Genomic DNA, 22,394 nt, shown 5'->3' on the forward strand with positions numbered 1-22,394 from the left:
GCAAACAACCTTACACAGCTCCACATGGAAATGAACACTCCTCCAGCGCTGAGCTGCTGGTGTTAACTCTTGAGTGCCACCAGCCTGCCCCACAGAGTGCCGCGGAACTGAGGAACTTCATCACCAACAGGACAAAATTAAAAAGAACACCTTATTCTGCAAACAAAAATTACACTCCTTTGAAAAAAAACCCAAACTTATCATTGAGTTGAACAAGCAAGGACATTTCTGGTACGAGGAAACTGGCCATCAACACACAAGGCAAACTGAAGACACTGAACCAATCCACTTTCATAATTAAGCCAATAATTATTTCGTGGATGTCATCTCTCTGAAGTGACCACATGAAGTAACAGCTTGGTGAAATCTTACTTGAAAACACATTTGTCTGAGTTACATCAGCAGAAAAGCAGGGCTGTTGGGTGCCAAACTACAAATCAAATTGGTGTGAGTCCACAACACCGTAACACTGGGCTCATTTCTCACTCGAGGAAGTGACCAGAAACCAACAGCACTGCCTACAGCACCAAAGGACAAGAAGGTGCAGAGGCATCAGCCTGACCAGCTGTCAAATGGTGGCCAGAAGAAAACCACAACAGCAGCAGAGCAGTTGTGCTTCTCCCAACAAGTGCAGTGGGGCAAGACAACCTGAACACACTTCTAGCCACACTTGAACTTGGAGACCAGAAGTACGCAGACAGAAGCTCTCAAGAGCTTTTGATTTAGAGTTTCAAATGCCTCCTGTTTGTTTAGGGTTTCAAATGCCTAGTGTTTGATGGGAACGGTTGGACTCGATGATCCGGTGGGTCTCTTCCAACCTGGTTGTTCTGTGATTCTGTGATTCTGAACTCCTAAATGAAACCAGGCCTGCCTTAGTCTTCAGCAAAGCTTTCCTCAGCAAGGACCAACCTGCTTCCTGAGGCAGCAGGTAGCAGCAGACACTCAACAGCTGAAGAGCAGTTTGAGGAACACACACTAGTCACTTGTGGCTACAGAATGGACAGCAGATCTGCACAGCTCTTTAAAGATGTGAAACACAACGACTAAGGACGAGCAGAGCTGTATGGATAGTTCCAGGATGTCTACCTACAGAAGATAACACACTCGTACCCCTGTTCACTGCCGACATCTGCTTCCCACGCATGTTATGGAGCAATGACACACACAGCAGGTTCCTTGATAATAAACCAAGTCAGACCTGTCTGAAAATCAACGCTGGTGCTTAGCTTAGCTTCACATCCACTCTAACCGAAAGGTTAAACAGAACCACTTTTTTATTAGGGAAAGCATTCGTACAGAGATTTTCACTGTCTGTCCCCTGGAGCCACCAAAGTCTGCAGCCACCAGCAGAAATGGGCAGAATAATCTGCTGCCTCTCCACAGGGAAAGTCTTATGGACAAATGGACTTGGCTCCCACCTGGGCACCATCACCAGATAACAAGGCATGAAGGTTTTTTAGCTGTTTAGTGAAAAACCCTACCTTCATCTTCAAGGAATGCAGACGGGAATCTGTGCACAAAATCATTAACTGGCTGGGAAAAGGTACTTGCGTTTGCTTGTTTCTTCTCAAGATAATACCTGGGGCTTCACAGGTTTGGGGGAGGGTTGGCAACAACACCTGCTACCAAAGAAGGACCAGAAAGAGGACCAGAAGTGAACAAAGAAATAAACTTTAAGACAGGAGTTGTAACAAAACTCTTAAGCAGAGACATAGGACAGCCAAGGAGGAGGGGACAAAAGGCTGTACACAGCAAAGAGGATACCAATGACAGCCAGCGCAGATCTGTCACACCAGATAGCGAGAAAGAGCAGCCTGAGCCAGGAAACCAACAACCTGCTGCAGAGGATGTGGTAAAATGGGTGACTTGAAACTCAAACCAGGTTAGAAAGTAAATCAAATTTCTCTCCGAGACCTGGGCACGATGCTCTGGAAGTTGTCAAGAGCAACACACATTGAATTTTAATAGTTTCAGTAATTAAAACTAGAGATGAGTTCAACATTGCATCCTTCATGAGCACAAAGATTGTTTTTTTTCCCTGCAGAACACAGAGATCGAGACAGAAAAGCTGTTGCCTAGCCAACATAAATATTTCTTTATCGCCGAACTGAAACGCTTCTGAATTAGGATTAAGAACAGCAAGGCCAATATCCCAGTTTTGCAGGCAGTTTATCCCTGATATAAGTGCAGGAACAGCCTGGCAGAGCAGGAGATGCTTCAGGCACTATGTCATTCTGATGCTCATCCCAAAGAAGGCTTTGGTTTTCGGGAGTTACAGGCTGAGCATCATCTCTGCAGGATTGCTCCACAACAGCAACCCAAGCAGCGCTACGGGCCACTGTTTTTTCAGGGTCCAATCTATAAAAAGAAGTGCCACTTCATGAAAGGAAGCAGCAACTCATTAATTTCACATCAAGACAGGGATGACACATCCTGCTTTCGAGACCCAAACAATGTACGTGCTCATAGATGGCAGCAGAGGAACTATGGAGCGTGGGCACCTTGACAGAGGCATCACATATCCCTACAAACACAATCAGAAAGCAAAAAAACACGCTGTGGCTCAGCACCTGCTGTTTGAGGCAGTTCTCCTCATGTTTGATCCATAAGCACTGCTGGGCAGTGACTGTTTGCATGGGAATAAGAGGGAAAAGACTGCATCAGCGTTCCCAACTCCCCACGAACCACACACGTGCGTCTACCCGCTCAGGCCACCACGAGCAGAATGGTATTTTTGGGACTACAGATTCCTTGTCGAACCAGCCAGACAAGCCGACAGACAAGCTCTTGCAAACAAACCGAGAGGCGGCACAAATAACTGCGAAGTGCCAGAGCTGGCAGCGCTCAGCACAGTATTTGCGCTCCCCTTCACATCCAAGTAGGAAAACATCAGCACCCAGCGCTTCCAAGAAGGAAAGATCTGCTGTGGGTTTTCATTCACAGAATGAAGCTTAGCTCCCAGGCACTCGAACCTTGCTGCAAAGAACAAGAACCCTTGGCTAACAATAAGATCCTTTCAAGAAACTTGCACATTATTCCTTAATAAGCACCCCCAAGGCTGAAATTAACTTTGCCAGCCTCAGGAGCCAAGATAGACCACCAATCCCTCTAAAAATAAAAGTCGTTTGCTGTAACTAGAACTGACAGTGCTGGATTTTTACATCTAACGTAACAGTTCTCTCTAGCTATTACCAGAGAATCATCATAGAATGGTTTGGGATGGAAGGGACCTTAAAGTCCATCCAGTTCCAATCCCCGTCATGGGCAGGGACACCTCCCACTGGATCAGGGGCTCAAAGCCCCATCCAATCTGACCTTGAACCCCTCCAGGGATGGGGCAGCCATGACTTCCCTGGGCAACCTGTGCCGGGGCCCCACCACCCTCACAGGAAAATATTTGTTCCCAAGATCTAAATAATAATAAGCCAGTGAAAATAGAAGTTATAAAGAGGTGGTCTCAGTGATTTACAAACACCGTCTCCATATCCATTAGGCATAGCTCCCCATACCATTCAAGTGGAATATTCACAACCGGGAAATACAGATTTGTCTCCCTCACAAACCACAAATCCTCTATCTGACACGACGGCCAGATCCAGCAGGAGTTCCCCATAAAGATCTCTCCGTAACGTCTCGACACGCTCAGAGATTCACTCTATATTATAACTTCAGACAAGTGACCTTTACATCTGCGTGTGTGCAACCTCCAAGGAAGGAAGCCAAAGCCCATGAATACACGTTCTACCCATGGAGTTAAATGCCAACTGAAGTGAACCCGCTCCACAGTGGGATTTTCAGGACTAACGCAGAAGCCAACTCTGATGGTCAAAGCGCTATCCCAGTCTCCTGCTCATCTCTAACCCACGAGAGCTGTCACTGCAGATCCACAGCACGGACAGGCAGGGCTCTCCGCCTTGCTCGCTCTCTTCTCCGCACCAGAGGAAACCCCAATAAACAACCCCACCATTTCAGTTATGATTCATCTGTGATTAGTAAAATACAATTGCAGGCAGCTACACTGGATGATTATTATCCTGATGGCATTTGTCGCCTGGTTTGCTGTAGGAAAACATTTGGCACTGTTTTGTCAATAAAGCAGAACTATTTGTCAAACACTGTCATTATGCACCAGTCTGAAACATCAAAATCATCAAAGGCCCTATTTTAAACTTCCATCAAGACAAAGGCTTTGTGCTGGCTGCTGCTCATGAACAGAATAGATGATAGTTTTGCCAGTTCAATATACTGACATTTCTTTCTCCTCACAAATGAAAAAGCCTGTTCTGTTATTTTTTTTTTTTGGCAGAAACCGCTTCTCCATGTGTTTACTGCAGTTGCCATGGGGAAATCCCAACACTGATTATCAAAAGCAACACTATTACATTAACATAGCCCCTTAATGACTCGGTTTAACCCTGTGCAGCTCAAAGTGCAAACGAATACACAAGCATTTGAAAGAGATTTGCACTCGTAAATCTATTTCTAAGATAATAACCACGTTAAAGCAAACAACAGCGACATGATCACTGTTTCAGCTATCACCTTACATGAGCCACCTGGTAAGAGGATCGCTGTGCTCCAGCAACTGGTAGGTATCCCACTGGCCAGTGGTACCACTGCAGCCCCGCAGCAGATGCTGCCTCGGAGCACAGCTCAGGATTCTCCAGCAACAGACTGAGACATCAGGGTCTGGATGCAGCTGTCTTTACAGAGCTGACACTGCATAGCACGGGCTGAGCTGCTTTGAAACCATGTTTTGCCAAACAGAGCACCTGAAAGCTCTCTCCTTGACTGTCAAAGAGAAGGAAGGTTCAGCACCTGGTATGAGTGATTCCATTTCTAGGGCACAGTGACCACCACATCCAGTGAAGAACTAGGACTAGCAGCTGAACCAGCAAAGGCTGGCGTTCTCCTCTATCTGCAGCAACGATGAGCAACTCAAACCCTTCTTTCAGTCTCAAAAAGAGCTCACGTGCTACCCTACAACCAGACTCCATTGCTGAAAACCAAATGCGCAGACTTCAACTCCAGACTCACCAGGATTAGTAAACAGTTCGAGGGCAATCTCATCCTTCTTGTCACAGTAAGCACCCTCCGTTTCAGGGTAATAACTAGGAGGAAAGGACCAGGAATATAACGTCTTAAATGTTTCATTTCCTTGTGCAAATCGGGTTTTGCTCACCTGCATGAGCTTGACTAGATCACCCAAACATCACAACCTCCAGTGGGAAAGCAAGGAACAAGCAGAGCTCTAGCAGAACAAGAGGTGTGTGAATGTAATTTACAGAGCTTGGGTCGTGAGGCAGCAGAGATGAATTCCTGCAGGGCACTTGCAGAAGCATTCAGGGACCTGCCCCAAAGAAGTCACCCGCTACTGCCATTAGTTAATACAGAGCAACATCAAAATCCTACAGTTCTTTTCAATTTTAACACAAAAACAAAGGCCATGACTGCTGGCATCTGGCATCCCCTTCAATACTGCGCACACATTAATCCATCTCATTCCCTAATTCAGCCAGTGACCTTAATACTAGTTCAATTCTTAATCATCTGGCTGTACCAGTGCAGCTGGCATTCATTTTGCTTGACACAAGACCTACCCAATCAATAAAAATAAAAGACACTCTTAGACAATGCTTGACAATGCTTAACCTCACCTGCAATCTATTTATCTGCTAGATGTCATTTTCACAGCAGTCTCCAGAGAACACTCACTCCCAATAACTGGAACAGCCAGAAGAGTCCTACAAGTCTTTCAGTCCATTAAAGAAAGGGACTCACCAGTGTCGAAAAAGAATATAGTTCTACCAGCACATCACCAAAACCTTCGAGCTGCACATGGGCAACGATGCAGGACCACTTGCATCCCCCATTGCCCAACACAGCTCTGCCTGCTCACCCCCAAGAATGCACAGAGTTCACTGGGCTGGTGCTGGGAATGCCAGCAGCACGGAAAAGCACCGACCAGAGCAGGGGCACAAGCAAGAGGTGACACAGAACTAACAAGAGTTATCTTCAGTGAAGCTTTGCAAGAGAAGACTGGAGGCCTCCAACAGAGATCACTTGCCAGCTTCCCTCTGTTTCCCGTGGCCATAAACCACAGAGAATTTGAGATAAGTGCTTAATAAAAACTCTTGACGAAAACCTCAAAATAGCAGTTTATCCTATTATGATGATACGCCTCTTGATAGTTGTATACAACTTCGATTCACAAATCTGCATAATACGTCCTAAAAAGGAGTTGTCCAAAGCTACCCAAACCAAAAACACCAAGTGAGAAGCGCTGGGAAAGGATCTGATTTTCAAAACTCTGCTGACCCAGAGCCATCCTCCTCCTCCTTCAGAACAGCAAGAGCTCCTCTTGTTCTGAAAGAGCCATGAAGACTCAAGTGAAAAAAAAAGTATAGGTGAGGCACACAGCTTCCCTTGCCAAGTTCTCCTAGACAGTTTTAAGGCAAAAGCAGTTTATCTTAATTCTCCGACTTGAAGTTTATGGAAGTTTCCATTTTTCTGTTTCCTTTGGGAGTAGTGGTGGTGAACATCACGTATACGACCTTTTCTTGCTTCAAATAAATGAATTTACAAGTTGAATACCATTCCGTGATTCTATGAATTCCACGACATAAGACTTAAAATCAAGCACAAGTGAACTTCAAAACTAACAATTTGATATTTAGCTAGAAAAATACTCCAATATTAGGACAAGACAGTCAACTGTATAACTATTATTTCAAAATGGATAAACACACCAAGGTGTTTTCAGCAGAAAACTAGCCACGAAGAAGGCAGCTTCCCACCATCCCATCCACAGTCCAGAAGACTTCACATTAACACGTTGCAATCCCCACACAACAGCAGAACCCACAACAATGCCCAGCAAAGAGGCACCAGCCCAGCTGACAAACCAGCCACTTCACCTTCCTCACCCTTGCAAGCAGCTTTTCTCCTTTTGTAGAACAGGAACTTGACCGACACCGATCTGACCTGGCACCACAGCTCACCTTCAATTGCTAAGACAGCAGCTCTGGGAACCAGGGCTTAAAGGGCACTTGAGGCCAACAACGCCACGGCAAATGGGGTTTGTGAGGAGAAAAGGAAAATGCTCAGTGTCCTGAGACAGTTAACTGACAGTACGGAGCCCGATTCCCCCAAAAATCAACCTTCACCCACCTCACACCATAAATCCAACTCAGTAACCATCAAAAAGATGTAGATTTAAATCAGCTTTACTCCTTTGCTTTAAAAAATTTGTCTTTTTTAAAGCGTATTATGTAATTAAGGCAGTTACGAACAGATGTTCAAAAAATGCCAAGACTGTTTCAAGCTGAAAATGCCAACATGGTTTAAAACATCTTCTCCTCACTCTACAGACCTTGAGAGGCCTTGCAGAGAAGGTACAAAGTAACTAGCACACAGCACCAAAAACATCAAATACCAATGTCACAAGGGAAGCAAGTTTCAAGCTAAACAACTTCTTTTTGCAACTGGGGATACAGGGAAAAAATCCCAGATATTAAAATCAAGATTTGACTCGTGTCTCCATCATTACCCTAAAACACAGGCAGAGGATTGTCAAGAGCATATCGACTTCACCCGTTTCACATCGACTAAAAGAAACCAAAGACAAGTCTTGGCTGAATAGCAGCTCATTCCAATCTTAAAATACTGAAGTACGTCTGGCACGCTAATTATAATATCTCATTAAACTTTCTTCCTAAAAAATAACAGGAGAAATTAAAGGAAAATTAGTTTAAACTTAGCTTTCTGGAAGACACCGATAAGCAAGAGCTGACAGTATGCACGCACACCTCTGATAGCAAGAAGCCTTCATGTCACTTCTCCAGAGAAAAGGAGAAAGAGGTGAAGCACAACAGACCTGCCATCCCGCAACAACCGACCTGTAACCACAGCACCGGCCCCGGGACGTATTTCTCCTGCAAAACAAGACTGAGAAGCTAAATTTCACCAAATAAATTTGATACAAGCACGTACAGGAACAACCTCTCCGGAACATCTTAACTCTGCCTTATCAGTGGTTAATGATTAATTAAAATCTTCAACGTGTCCTGACCCTCGGAGGACTGTGCTCCGCAGATATAACTTAGAACAGAGTAACAGTCGAAGCTCATTGGCACGGGACAGGCATAAACAGTCGTATGAAGCAACTCTGCTGTGGTTACCTCAAACTTTAACCAAGGTCAGACCACAATTTCCGTCAAGACTATTACGAGCACACAGGAATGCCTCTACATCAATGAAATATTATAATCCTCAGTTACTAGGTCTAAATATTTGGCTTTGCTCCTTCTACCTCAAACTCTGGGCATGTTCTACTTGCAGCAGGACTGCTGGATCTGTAGCGGGCTGGGAACACTGTAAAACGCCTCCTGCTACTGCTTTCCCGTAATAAACCACCCCTGCTCCAACTTCACATCCTCTGCTGTACCTGCGCCCTACAGTAAGACTCATCTTCCCAGCTGAGAAAGGTATTTTTAGCAAAGCAGCAACTCACAGATTATTTGCTGCTTTGATCAGCACTTGGTGCTCAAAGGGTACTGTAATTACTAGCTAAATGTTTCATCACAGAAACCTATTAAGATTTTAAAGACAGAGGTAGGAGGAAAGCAGGCCGTCTTACGGTGGAGCCCCACAACCAGCCTTTCTGGTTTAACACGTCCAAACGATACCCTGAGCCTTTTGGATCCTGACAGAAAGCAGACAGGCAGCTCTTGACTTCCATCCCACAGCAAGGTGAATTCTCAAGCTGTTCTCAGGTCCTAGGGATTTATGAAGCCCAGAATTCCCAGTCTGATTTCCATCTAGCATTAGCAACACTGTGGCTAGGTAAAGATTTCAATAATTCAAACGAAGAGCTTCTGAGTTTGTGCTGCAATAAAAACAATATCAAACTGAGATCAAGTTACGCCAGAGAAGAGGTTTAGGATTTTTAATACGCGTCCATCAGCATTCACCGACTCCTCTGAAGCATGCAAACACACTTCTGGACACTACAACCCGTCTTCTGGATTACAGAAGCCTTCTGAGAAGGGTAAAGTCCCAGCGCTGTGCAGCACTGGGCCACCCAGTGACCTACATCCAGCAGCACGGGAGCTGAGCTCCCACTCCATAATTAAACGAGCTACACTTGCCTGGCTCAGCGGTCCTAACATGCATGATAAACCAACCCAGAGAGAGAGGTTTCTTGGTTCAGGAGGCACACAGCCCAACTAGCTCCCATCACCACTGCCAGGAAAAAGAGAAGAGCGCCATCCAACACCTACCAACCAGCGGCACACGCTCCTGCAGCCACTGGGCTACGCTTGCCTGGCCCAGCAGTCCTAAAACGCGCCCTAAGCCAACAAGGAGAGAGAAAGGGGTTTTTTTGAGCACACAGCCCAACCTGCTCCCCAGAGAGCTCCCAGGAAAAAGAAAGCATCATCCAACACCTACAAAACAGTAGCACACGCTTCTATACAGAACCATCGAACTATGCTTGCCCAGCTCAGCTGTCCTGGAATCAGCAAACTCTGAGACAAAAGGGTTCTTTGGTTCAGGAGGCACCCAGCTTGACCAGCCCCCATCAAAGGTACCAGGAAAAACAGAAAAGCACCATCCAACAGCTACAAACCCGTATCACACACTCCTGCAAGCATCAAGCAATGCTTGCCTGGCTCAGCTATCCTAGAAGGTGTGTGTGCCATCAGCCAACCTTGAAAGAGAGGGTTTTTTATGGTTCAGGAAGCACCCAGCTTTACCTGCACCCATCAAAGGTACCAGAGAAAAGAGGAAAACACCCACGAACTGGTATCACACACTCTTACAGCCATTGAGCTACGCTTGCCCAGCTCAGCTGTCCTGGAATCATCAAACTGTGAGACAGAGGGGTTCTTTGGTTCAGGAGGCACACAGTCTGACCAGCACCCATCAAAGGTACCAGGAAAAACAGAAATGCACCATCCAACACCTACAAACCCATATCACACACTCCTGCAACCATCAAGCAACGTTTGCCTGGTTCAGCTACCCTGGAAGGTGTGTGCCATCAGCCAGCCTGGAAAGAGAGGAAGCAAAGAGCCTGACCTACACCCATCAAAGTTACCCAAAAAGGGAGAAAAACACCCACAAAGTGCTATCACACACTCTTCCAGCCATGAAGCCACATTTACCTAGCTTGGCTGCCCTAGAACATGCAATCAGCCAACGCAGAGAGAGTTTTTTTGGTACAGAAGACACGCAGCTGGACCTACCCCCATCAGAACAGCCAAGAGAGAGCGAAGCGCATCATCCAACACCCACCGACCTGCAGAACACCCTCCGGCACCCAGCATCACCTGCACCTCCTTTCTCAGCCAGCACAGCCACTCAACCCCACCACCCCCGGGGACAAGCACCTTTGTGGGGGGACCCGTTGATGCTCTCGGAGCTGGACTGCGTGTCGGTGGCGGCTCTCCTCAGGCTGCTGAAATAAGCCCTGGACCTGGAGAAGCTGCCGCGGGGGGAGCGCCCGTGGGGGCTGCCGAAAAGAGCCGCGGGGCCGTCCTTGCGAGCGAAGATGCCGCTGAAGAAGCGCAGGAGCCGGTGCTCGTGGGTGCCGGTGGCAGAGGGTCCCTCTCGCCCCAGGCGCTCCGAGAGCCGCTGCAGGTCGCTGTTATCCAGGGTGCGGTTCTTGCTCTTGCTGCGCTCCCAGCGCTCCAGCCGGGACAGCGGGTCCCCCAGCACCTCGCCCACGTCCAGCGTGTTGCGCTTCTCGGGGGGTCGCTCGGGGGGCGGCGGCGGCGGGGGGGGCGGCGGCGGGGAGGCGAGGGGGAGGCAGCCCGAGCTGCTGTGCCGCCGCACCCGCGACCGGCAGCCCTCCCCGCGGTGCCTGAAGCTGAAGCTGCGCCGCAGCGGCTCCCCGGGGCTCCGGCCCCACCGCCCGGGCTGCTCCCCCGGGCTCTGATCCTGCTCCCCTCGCGGCAGCCCCGAGGTCCGCCCCGGCTCCTCTCGCTGCTGCTGCTGCTGCCGCCATCCCCGGCTGTGCCCCGGGTCCCCTCGCTGCAAACCTGAGCTCGGCCCCGGCTCCCCTGCCTGCAACCCCAGGTCCCCTCGCTGCAGCCTCGGCTCCTCTGGCTGCAACCCCGAGCTCAGCTCCAGCCCCGACTCCCCTCGCTGCAACCCCGAGCTCAGCCCCAGCTCCTCCCGCTGCACCCCCGAGCTCAGCTCCGGCTCACCTGGCTGCAGCCCCGAGCTCAACCCCAGCTTCCCCGGGTCCCCTCGCTGCAGCCCCGAGCTCGGCCCCGCTTCCTCCGGCTGCAGGCCCGAGCTCAGCCCCGGTTCCCCCGCGCCCGGCCGCCTGTCCCCGTCCCCGGGCTCGGGGCGCCCCCCGCGGGCGCGGCGGCTCTCGGGGGTCCCCGCGGTGCGCGGCACCTTGAGGCGGCCGAGCTCGAGCTGCCCGGTGCTGAGCGCCCTGCAGCCGCGGAGGCCGCCGGGGCTGGGGACGCGCTCCCGCTCCTCCTCGCCTTCCTCCTCGTCCTCGTCCTCCTCCTCGAGCAGCAGGAGCCCCGCGCGGGTGAGGCTGGCGGAGCCCGGTCCCCGGCCGCCCCGGCGCGGCCCCAGCAGCTCCTTCTTCACCATGGTGACCGAGATGCGGTACACGGTTTTCCTCGGGGGCGCGCCCCGCTGCATCCCGGCGGCGGCGCTGGGGGCGGAGGCGGCGGGGGGCTCGCCGCTATCCAGGAGGTACATGGCCGCTCCCCGCTCACATCCAGGCGCGCGTCCTCTCGGGAATCAAGCGAGCGGGGAAGCGGCGGCTTCCAATTTCATTGTTTACGGCGAGGCGGCACGTTCGCCGGAGCTCGCGTCCTTCTTTTCCCACCCCCCTCCCTCCTCCTCCCGCTCTCCCGGTAAATCCGATCCCTGGCGGGCGGAGGCGCGGCGGCCGCGATGCGCAGCGCGGGGCGGGAGCGGCGCGGCCGGCGGCGGGAAAGACCCGGGATGGAGCCGCGCGGAGCGGAGCGGGGACGGCGGAGAGAGCGGCGCCGGCGCTGCGGAGACACAACGCGGCGGGAGCGCCGTCTGCCTCAGCCAGGCTGTCCGTCCGTCCGTCCATCCATCCGCCTGGCTGCCTGTCCATCCTGCACATCCATCCATCCATCTGTTCAGCTGCCTGTCCGTCTGTCTGTCCATCCATCCGTCTGTCCATCTGTCCATCCATCCTGTCCGTCCATCCATCCGTCTGTCTGCCTGTCCATGCTGCACATCCATCCATCCATTCAGCTGCCTGTCTGTCTGTCTGTCCATCCATCCGTCCGTCCGTCTGCCTGTCCATCCTGCACATCCATCCATCCATCCATTCAGCTGCCTGTCCATCTGTCTGTCCATCCATCCATCCGTCTGTCCATCTGTCCGTCCATCCATCCATCCATCCGTCTGTCTGCCTGTCCATGCTGTACATCCATCCATCCATCCATTCAGCTGCCTGTCTGTCTGTCCATCCGTCCATCCATCCTGTCCGTCCATCCATCCGTCTGGCTGCCTGTCTATCCTGCACATCCCATCCATCCATCCATCCATCCATCCATCCGGCAGCCTGTCCGCCCTTATGTCCATCTGGCTGCCTGTCCATCTATCTGTCCATCCGGCTGCCCGTCTGTCCATCCTGTCCGTCCATTGATCCATCTGTCTGCCTGTCCATCCTGCACATCCATCCATCCAGATGCCTGTCCGCCCGTCTGTCTGTCCGCCCGTCTGTCCATCTGTCCAATCATCCTGTCTGTCCATCCATCCATCCATCCGTCTGTCTGCCTGTCCATCCTTCATATTTATCTGTCCATCCAGCTGCCTGTCCATCCGTCCGTCTGTCCATCCATCCATCCGTCTGCCTGTCCGTCCTGCCCGTCCATCCTGCCCGCCTGTCCATCCACCTGTCTGTCCGTCCATCTGCCCATCCATCCATCCATCCATCCATCCATCCATCCACCCACCCACCCACCCACCCACCCCGCTCCTCTCACCCCGTCTACCCGTCGTCTGCCTGTCCTGCTCGTCTCGCCCCGTCTACTCGTCCGTCTGTTGTGCCTGTCTCATCACATCCTGTCTGTCTCATCCTGGCCCTCCATCCATCCTGCCCATCTCCTCCTGTTCTGTCCGTCCATCCTGCCTGTCTTGTCCCGGCCCGTCCATCCATCCATCGTGCCCATCTCATCCCATCCTGTCTGTCCATCCTGTCTTTTCCCATCCATCATACCTGTTTGTGCATATATCCATCCTGCCCATCTCATCCTGTCCATCCATCCATCATACCTGTCTCACCCTGTCCATCTGTCCATCGTGCCCATCTCATCCCGTCTGTCATGCCTGTTTCTCTGTCTGTCATGCCCATTTCTCTGCCCATCAAGCTTGTTTGTCCATCTATCCATTCTGCCCATCCCATCCATCATGCCTGTTTATCCCTCCATCCCTCCTGCCTGTCCCGTCCATTGTACCCGTCCGTCCATCCATCCATCCTGCCCATTTCATCCCCACCATTCGTCTGTCTATTCTGCCCATCCCATCCCTCTGTCCTGCCTGTCTCATCTCGTCTGTCCTTGCTTGCCCGTCTCGTCCTGTCCATCCCATTTCATCCTCGCCTGTCTGTCCACCGTGTCCATCTACATCCATCCACCGTGTCCATCTACATCCACCCACCGTGTCCATCTATCCAGCCTGTCTCTATCTCCAGTTTAATTTTCCAGGTAGCGTTCTCACTCCAGGCCATCTGCCCTCTTTGTGCACATGCTAATACAGAAAATTTGACCACAAGTAGGAAGCCACACAGGGAGTCACACCAAAACCTGACCTTCCCCATCCTTCACATCCACCATTTTCAGCAGAACCTGGCTAGGAGACAGCAAGACAGGCTAGCTTGCCAGCCCTCAAGCCATCTGGAGCAGGGATGCTGAAGGAATTAAAAACCGACAGATCCCCACATTAGAAAAAGTCATCAGCAAGGCATGCCAGCAGACGCCAGAAATTATACAGATACTAGGAATAAGCTTTCCAGGTCCCATGCAGAATGTGTTTTGAAAGTCAAGCTTCAACAGCTGCCTTCAGATGCTTTATCCATCCCTCCCAACCAACCAGTCATCTTTCACCAATACTAGTACGGTACAAAACCACAACAAGTAAAATTAACTAAAGCAAAAACCTAACTTGGACAGAAGCGAACCCCAAAGCTGTCAGTCAAGGCAATTCACTCCTACCACGGCTTCCAAAATCAGTCAGAAGAGAGCAGAGAAGGCAAAACCTTCTCCTTGGGTGCATCCCAGGCCAGGAAGACACTTCCAAGTGGGATGTGGGAGTCTCACAGCAGACACGCCCCAATGTAAAGGATGCTAATCCCCGTGTTGGTTTACTGATGACACTGGGCTCCCACAACACATGCTGAAGATTGATCACCAGCTACAACCTCCTTTCAGGTACTTGGAGAGTGCAATGAGGTCTCCCCTCAGCCTCCTCTTCTCAACGCTGAGCAACTCCAGTTCCCTCAGCTGCTCCTCGTAAGTCTTGTTCTCCAGCCCCCTCACCAGCTTTGTTGCTCTTCTCTGGACTCGCTCCAGAGCCTCAACATCCTTCTTGTGGTGAGAGGCCCAGAATTGAACACAGGATTCGAGGTGCAGAATTTGAGGAATGGCAATAGGAGGACGCTCTGCAGCTCAACCTTCTGGCAAGCAGGCTCCTCCAAAGGCAGCCGGAGTGGTCACCAGTCCAGAGGCCACCAGTTCCACATCCCGACGTCCCTTCCTTGCCAATGACAGGGAAAATCACACCAGCCCTAAGGAATGTGTCATGGTGTGGTTGCCCTGTCTGGTTATCCAAATTACTTGAATGCCAGGGTAGAAGGGACCTCGGGGATCATCTGGTCCAAGCTTTTTAGGGGATCAATAGTTTAAATGAGATGACCCAGCACCCTGCCAAGCGGAGGCTTAAACATGTCCAGTGCAGAGGAATCCACCACTTCCCTGGGGAGATTGTTTGAATTGAAAAATTTTCTGGAATCCATTCAAAATCTACCCCGGAACAACTTCTACCCATTGCCCCTTATCTTTTCCACATGACTCCTTGTTAAAAGGGGGTCTCCATCCTCTTGGTAGACACCCTTTACATGTACATAGTAGTAAGGTCTCCCCTAAGCCTTCTCCTCTCAAGGCTGCACAAACCCAATTCTCTCAGCCTCACTTGATTTGGAAGGTTTCCTAGTCCTGTGATCTTCTCTGGGCCCTCTCCAGTCTGTCCGCATCTTTTTTCTATATTGGGAACCAAAATTGGACACAGCACTCGAGGTACCGAGAGCCATAGCATCATCCACAGAGTAAGGGATTTAAACTCAGAGCTCCAAAATAACCAGAGAGGCTCTGCACAACACCTGAACTCAGGGGATGTTGCTCGCAGCCCACGTGCAGCATCGCTTCGCTGCGCCCACCCCAACCACGCTGAGGTCCCAGCTGCTGTAGCCCGCACAGCACGTTCCCCCCTGCCTGGCTACTCCTCCAGTTACACAATTAGCACAGATCCGGTCCCACCACAGGAGAAATCCCTCAGGCCCTAGGACGAGAGCAGCCAAAAGCCACAGCAGCCAACCCAAACAACTCACTTGGCTCAAAGCCTACGCCCCGTGTCCTGAAGGGCCCTCGGCAGCAGCTCCTGGTTACCTTCGATCCCATGGGCAGCTGAAAGCAGGACGCACACGCACCATAAATGCAGCTTAACCAACCAAACAAGTCCATACCCCCACTGAACCAACTCCAAGACTCAAAAATAGCAAACTACAGTGCTGCCTTTTGCCAAATGCATTAAATGCCTCCAAAACACTGTCCTTGACAAGGTCTTGTCGCCCCTCCAAGATACCCACACTGAAAAGCAGCACCACATAAACCCCCCACGCAACGCAGTCATTCAAAGATCCTATTTGCCACTTGTCATTACACTGCCGAGGTCGAGCCTATCTACACCGCTTCACAGATCATCTTCAGCAAAAACAGCAAACCCCAGCGCATCCCTGGATGCATCAAAAAGCCATTTGAATATGTGGAATAGAACATTTTGGCTTTTCACACCAGGCGTTGGCTCATCCCACAACATCGCCAGCAAAACCCAAGCTTGACTACGTAAAGCGCATCAACATGTTACACACAAGAGAGACTCTGCTCTCAGTCTCACAATTGTCAGCGAACCCCATTCATTTCATTTAATCCACATGGTGAATCACAGGTAACATGGGTGTCTCAAACCTTTAAAATGCTCCCATCTCCACAAGGACTTCTGCCTTGCAGAGCCTGTTTGCTTCACAACCGCAGCACTGCAGCACCTGCAGGGAGACACCAGGCCCCACTGAAGCGAAGCAGTTATTAAATACTCCAGATTCGAAAGAATCATAGAATCACCAGGTTGGAAGAGACCCACCGGATCATCGAGTCCAACCATTCCTATCAAACACTAAACTATGCCTCTCAGCGCCTCATCCACCTGTCCCTTAAACACCTCCAGGGAAGGTGAATCAGCCACCTCCCTGGGCAGCCTCTGCCAGTGCCCAATGACCCTTTCCGTGAAAAACTTTTTCCTAATGTCCAGCCTAGTCCTCCCCTGGCAGAGCTTGAGGCCATTCCCTCTCATCCTGTCCCCTGTCACTTGGGAGAAGATGCCAGCTCCCTCCTCTCCACAACCTCCTTTCAGGGAGTTGTAGAGAGCAATGAGGTCTCCCCTCAGCCTCTTCTTCTCAAGGCTAAACACCCCCAGCTCTCTCAGCCATTCTTCATAAGGCCTGTTCTCCAGCCCCTTCACCAGCTTTGTTGCTCTTCTCTGGACTCTCCTCTGGATGTTGAGAGCCTCAACATCCTTCTTGTGGTGAGGGGCCCAGAACTGAACACAGGATTCGAGGAGTGGCCTCACCAGTGCCGAGCACAGAGGGAGAACGAGACAAGAACTCAAATGGTCAGGCGAAGTGCAAAGGAGCCCTGCGAATACAGCTCCCATTGCTTCCCAAACCAAATGTTATCTTATAGTTGAGTCTCCTGTTATTGCTGACTGGGTCACGAGCACCCAGCACTAACTCCAAACACCAACAGCCATGGAGATGACCACACTGGCAGGAGAAGCCTAACTGCTCTCCAAGGAGAGCAGACCAAGTTCACTCTAAGCTGTTACTGGTACTGACTTGAGAAAAGAAAATAACTCTTAAATCATTAAATTGGATGGAAAGCAGCTTTGCATTCTCTCTTTTCCCAAAGAGCTCTTTGCAAAAAGGCTCCTAAATCATTCTTTAATTCCTTATTCTTAATTCCTCACAAGAATTTCACATTCCACCAGCAGATCCAACGCAATCACCATTCAAATGTCAAAGCCTAGACAAGGAGAAACTTGTCGCACGTGCATCCGAGTACTAGAATTTCAATCCTGAGACAGCCTTGACAGGTCAGTCTGTTTTGCTGCAAGTTTTAGGGGTGGCACCACCTTTGTGACGCTGCTTGTTTACGTGCCATTGGTTCTAGTCATTCCCATCCTCCCCACTCCCATCATCACTCGTTTAAGAGCAGCAGACCTAAATGTGATGGGTTTGCACGGAGCAGGTTCAGCTCCAGACGCGCATTATCACTCCAAGTAGTTCCTCCTTTAGCAAATTGATTGTGGAAGACAAAATTAGGTCACCTGAACAATTCCTGCAATATTTCAGACCTGATTTCACTTTCCTCTTGTAGAGATGGTGTGCTCCATCCGCTGTTTGTCATTACACATCAGCGTTCAACGGGGAGACAAGAGGCGGCATCTGGACGACAACAACATTGTGCTGGAGGGTACCAGCCACACCGAGCCCAGCCCCAGGTCTCTCTCGAGCCGCAGGGTTCGCATTAAGCCACTGATCTGTGCTCTTCTGTCACTATGCGCTTGTCCATTAAACCAGGCCTGAATTCACTGTACGCAATTCGTTGCTGCGCTGAAGAACAGACACCTCGCAACAATGAGCCACCACCGAGATGTCAGCATTTGCTATCAACAATGATCTTGCTGTCAGCACAATGAAATCACATTCCTGTCCTGAAAACACGGGATGCTGAGCAGGAAAGGGAAAACACAGTTGCAGGACGTGTAGTAAAAACGCAATTCAATCATCTGTCTTTCCCTCACCAAAGTGTTTGCACATCTGTATTTAAGAGAAAGTTCAGGTTGCTACAAGCCCAGTCAAAGCCCCCAAGACTTAAAAATAATGGTTCCTCATGGATTCTTCCACCTTTAACACGATGTCCTCGCAAAAGGGGTGTGATGCATCTACTGCCATGGCTATTACATCACGTGTGATAATACAGTCTACAATATTCTTAATTCCTAAGTGCAGATTTTCATACTTCATTTCACATAGATCACACCTATTCGCGTCCTTCAAAGCCTACAAGGCTCATTCTTTGTGAGAAGGCATTACTGTATCATAAAAAAAATAACAAAATATCTTCAACTTATACCCCTTCATTTAAGATGACTGAAGGGGAAAATAAGAGTTAAATCAATTACGATTTTTTTTTTACCATGATACAACCCAAAGAGATATTTTTTAAACAGCATCTTATCTGACGGCCCCAAGCAAATTCCAAACTACACATAATTTCTGATGCCCAAATGTGGCAGATTTCATCACTGCAATTTACTGAAAAGAACAGAATGGAAAACATTTTTCTAAGGGGAAAAGCACAAAAGGTCTCCAGTTTTTCCGCAAGACTAAGATAACCTTCCTGATATCTGTCCTCAAGCTGCTGCAGCCATTAAAATGAATATATTTTGCCTAACCATCTGCTTCTCTTCAGCTTAAAACCAAAACACAACACCTGACTGAAGCTGGATTTCTATGGAATAAAGCAGGACAGTCCTAAATTCTCTTCACTAAACAGAGAGACATCCAGGGAATTCAGTCCACAAGATACATCATCCCATTTTAAATAAATGTGAGCCAGCGTGGCCAGGAAGGCCAGCAGTATCCTAGCCTGTATTGATAAGAATGGTTGGACTCGATGATCCAGTGGGTCTTTTCCAACCTGGTGATTCTGTGATTCTATGAAAATAGCGTGGGCAGCAGGACCAGGGAACCGATTCTGCCCCTGGATTTAGCACTGGTGAGGCTGCACCTTGAATATTGTGATAGGTGATAGGATGAGAGGAAACGGCCTCAAGTTGCGCTAGGGGAGATATAGATTGGATATCAAGAAAAAATTCTTTACTGCAAGAGTGGTCAAGCACTGGAACAGGCTGCTCAGGGCAGTGGTGGATTCACCATCTCTGGAGATGGTAAAAAAAAAAAAAAGTGTAGACATAGTGCTTAGTGACATGGTTTTGCAGGCACGGTGGTGTTGTGTTGATGGTTGGACTGGATGAGGTCTTTTTCAACACCAATGTTCATAGGACTTCAGGTGCTAACAGGAAGCATCAGGACGGAGGCAGCAGCACCATAGATCATTTCCTGAAGCGCTGGCAGAGCTGCTCCAACTTGTCCCTGCCCCTACAGTTCTAATATGGAGTTACCTGCAGTTTCACCCGCTCCTCCAGGAAGGAACAAGAGTCACATAGCCCTGTCATCAACTTGCCAGATGATCCCAAATCTTGGCTTCCACCTTAACCCAAGCTGCCAACAGCTATCATCTATCTGTCAGGACAACTTTAGATAAGTGAATTCCGCAACTTCAATTTGCTTCCAAGTAGGCTGCTGACGTAATCTACGAGATACCTGCTTGAGATTTTTGTCTCCTCAGACAGAGCGCCTCAGACACTGGAAAGCAGCGGGAAGGCTCTCAGAGAAGTGTTCAGAGAAGGATCTGAATCTCCTGCCCTGCTGAGGAGACTGGTCCTGTCACCTGGCTGCTCACCACCTCCTGTAGGTAAAGCTTCCAAGACTAACAGAGAAAATAACTCACATTACCACACACCTAGCGTTCCATTAAGGGTTGTTAGGAATAATCCAAGGCGTGCATGAGGCCTGACAAACTCCTGGAGTGCCATGGATCCAGAGGCTTACGTTTTTATGGAGGTGCACTACTCTAAAAGCATGAACATTAGACCACGGATATGAGAAAGAGGGATACACTGTGAGTCCCATCACTGACACGGCCATCCAGTGCCTGAGCCGGCGGCTGCGGTTTTGACCAGCGACAAACACATTAATGCTGTAACTTTTTTTGCAAAATGAAGCCTCAAAACGTGTAGTACTTATTGGACTGCTGATTTTCAACTGTAGGCAAGAAAATGAATAAAGCAAAAGACACGACTCAAGTGAGGAGTATGGTCTGCTCTAATCTGCGGGCAGATAAACCCTCAGTGTCTGTACAACCGGTACCATTCCGGACACAGCTATTCCTTATTCTCACATAGAACATCTCTCAGGGAAGAGAGGCTTGTGGGGCACTTAGAACTTCGCAGTCTCTTTTATAACTTCAGAGGGAGAGTGCTGGTTTCCACTCAAACATAAGCCCTCTCCAGAACACTCTCTCTCAAGTTACATACATATATATATACATACAAAATACACAATATATATGGCATCAAGTGCATCCGCACGCTAAGCCCACGACGTTAATGGAATTATACAAGCAAGCCTCCTGGTTCTGTACAAAAGCAGATGGATGGAAAGCGCTCAGCGCTCTCACCCTCTGGTTACTGTATACAATTGCCCACCTATGTCTTATGGAGGACTTGCATTAAAAGCCTGCCTAATGTCATCCTGTAACTAAACACATCACGGCGTCTCTAAAATGCTTTTAACATTTGCTGAGGCTTTTTAAAGCCTGTTCTCAAAAATGCAGTTCAGTAGCAAAGATAATGCAATGTGAAATCCACTTTAGTGGTAGCGTTTTCAAACCATCCTGGAGCTAAGAAGCCCAAAAAGTTAGCAAATACAGAGATGGGTTTAGTGGGGTGCTTAAAGCACAGACGGACCCAAGGGGCACTGAAGTACGGAGTAGTAGAACCATCAGCGAGCCCAAACAGTTCACAAACATCTAAAACCTGTCCTTACCTAGTGAGGGCACCTGCACACCTACCTTCAGCATTACAGCTCCACCACTTCTGCGGGTCCAGCCTGGGTCTGCCCTCCATAAATGAGACAGAGAGCCTCTTTGATTCCCCAAACCCCTCTTCTCTCTGACTTTAGGGCACATAGCATAAACCTTTCTGCTGAACGCAAGGTTCCTTACATGTGTATCCTGGGGTGCTCCATGCACAGCCACCCAGGAGAAGAGAAATACCACACAGCAGGAAGAAGGAGGAAATGGAAAAGGCTGTGGGCCCAATTCTGCGCACCATTTTAGGCCTTAAAACACCATAATACAGCAGACAACTTTCAAGTCCTTAACACACGGAAGGTCCAATAAGGTGAAAAAGCAGGCAATGATGCTGGAAGGGCTTGATTGTTTACTTCCAGCTCTGCAAGACTTGAGCAAGGCACGAGTGGCAGAAGGCAGAGCTCAGAAACAGAAAAGTAAATCAGCTGGAAAATGCTATTAAATACCAGCGCTCCAGTATTTTCTATAGATTTCTGTACGTTCAGTATGTCTCCAAATAAGAAAGATGCTACTTGAACACAAAAGTCAACTTCAAAGAATTATTTTCCATTGATGAAAGACACCTTGAGTCACCTTCCCTGGAGGGGTTTAAGGGACGGGTGGATGAGGTGCTGAGGGACATGGTTTAGTGTTCGATAGGAACGGTTGGACTCGATGATCCGGTGGGTCTCTTCCAACCTGGTTATTCTATGATTCTTACACTAACTTTTCCTCGTGTATTTGTCTCAATGCAGTACGACAGTACATTTTCTCCCTTACAGAGCCACCATTCCCCATACTCCTTTTGACATCGTGGTGCTGGTATGAAGCATCACAATGGACAACCTGGCTGTTACCTCTTGACCTACCACAGAGTTTCATTCAATGTAGACGACTCATCTTCTCCCACTTCAGAAACCCTGCCTGAAACTCTGCTTATTAACCCAGAGACCATCAGGAAACACAGCTCCACCACTGAATTTTGATTAGACTGGTTCTGAAAGGATAAGTTAATTCCTGAAGGCAGCCCTTTCACCACACACATGACTAAAACGTGCCGTTTCCTCCCTGCCCTCCACCTCAGCTCTTGCCCTCCCCCACTACTCAAATGGTTTCCATGCCATTTCATTAACAGGATATAAGAATTAACATAATTTTCTAACACGCAAAAACATAGGGGAAAAGGGGGTTGGAAAATTCCCTTCCTTGCGTTTGGTGGTTTCACTCCGAAGCTAAGCAAGCCCAGCTGCTCAGGAAATACCATTGTAATGAACACATTATTGAACAGGGGAGAATCAATGGAGATCGCTGTCAAACACTTCACTTGCTGCAAACGGGCCAGCAATCAAACCGCTCTTACGA

General features: G+C 49.4%; 2 protein-coding genes across 7 annotated transcripts in view; both read right to left on the minus strand.

Moving 5' to 3' along the window:
- Positions 1 to 22,394, minus strand: part of AGAP1 (ArfGAP with GTPase domain, ankyrin repeat and PH domain 1) — a 398,119-nt gene that overhangs the window by 308,001 nt on the left and 67,724 nt on the right. The gene's annotated exons all lie outside the window — the stretch shown is intronic.
- LOC138722929 (collagen alpha-1(XVII) chain-like) lies at positions 8,862 to 11,730 on the minus strand. Its single transcript, XM_069861760.1, has 3 exons — positions 10,392 to 11,730; positions 9,282 to 9,350; positions 8,862 to 8,887 (listed from the first exon to the last, which is right to left on the minus strand). The coding sequence occupies exons 1-3, from the start codon at positions 11,722 to 11,724 to the stop codon at positions 8,862 to 8,864; spliced, it is 1,428 nt and encodes a 475-aa protein (XP_069717861.1). The 5' UTR covers positions 11,725 to 11,730.

The sequence above is a fragment of the Phaenicophaeus curvirostris genome, chromosome 7, assembly GCF_032191515.1.
Source record: "Phaenicophaeus curvirostris isolate KB17595 chromosome 7, BPBGC_Pcur_1.0, whole genome shotgun sequence".
NCBI classification, from domain to species: domain Eukaryota; kingdom Metazoa; phylum Chordata; class Aves; order Cuculiformes; family Cuculidae; genus Phaenicophaeus; species Phaenicophaeus curvirostris.

What these genes read in the sequence shown, in the direction of transcription:
- LOC138722929 (XM_069861760.1), bottom strand. Translation starts at nt 11,724, where the DNA reads ATGTACCTCCTGGATAGCGGCGAGCCCCCCGCCGCCTCCGCCCCCAGC. An exon ending in CAACGGGTCCCCCCACAAAG is followed by an intron (nt 9,351 to 10,391) that starts GTGCTTGTCCCC and finishes TTGTTGGCTTAG; the next exon opens with GGCGCGTTTTAGGACTGCTG. An exon ending in GGAGCGTGTGCCGCTGGTTG is followed by an intron (nt 8,888 to 9,281) that starts GTAGGTGTTGGA and finishes TTTTTATTGCAG; the next exon opens with CACAAACTCAGAAGCTCTTC.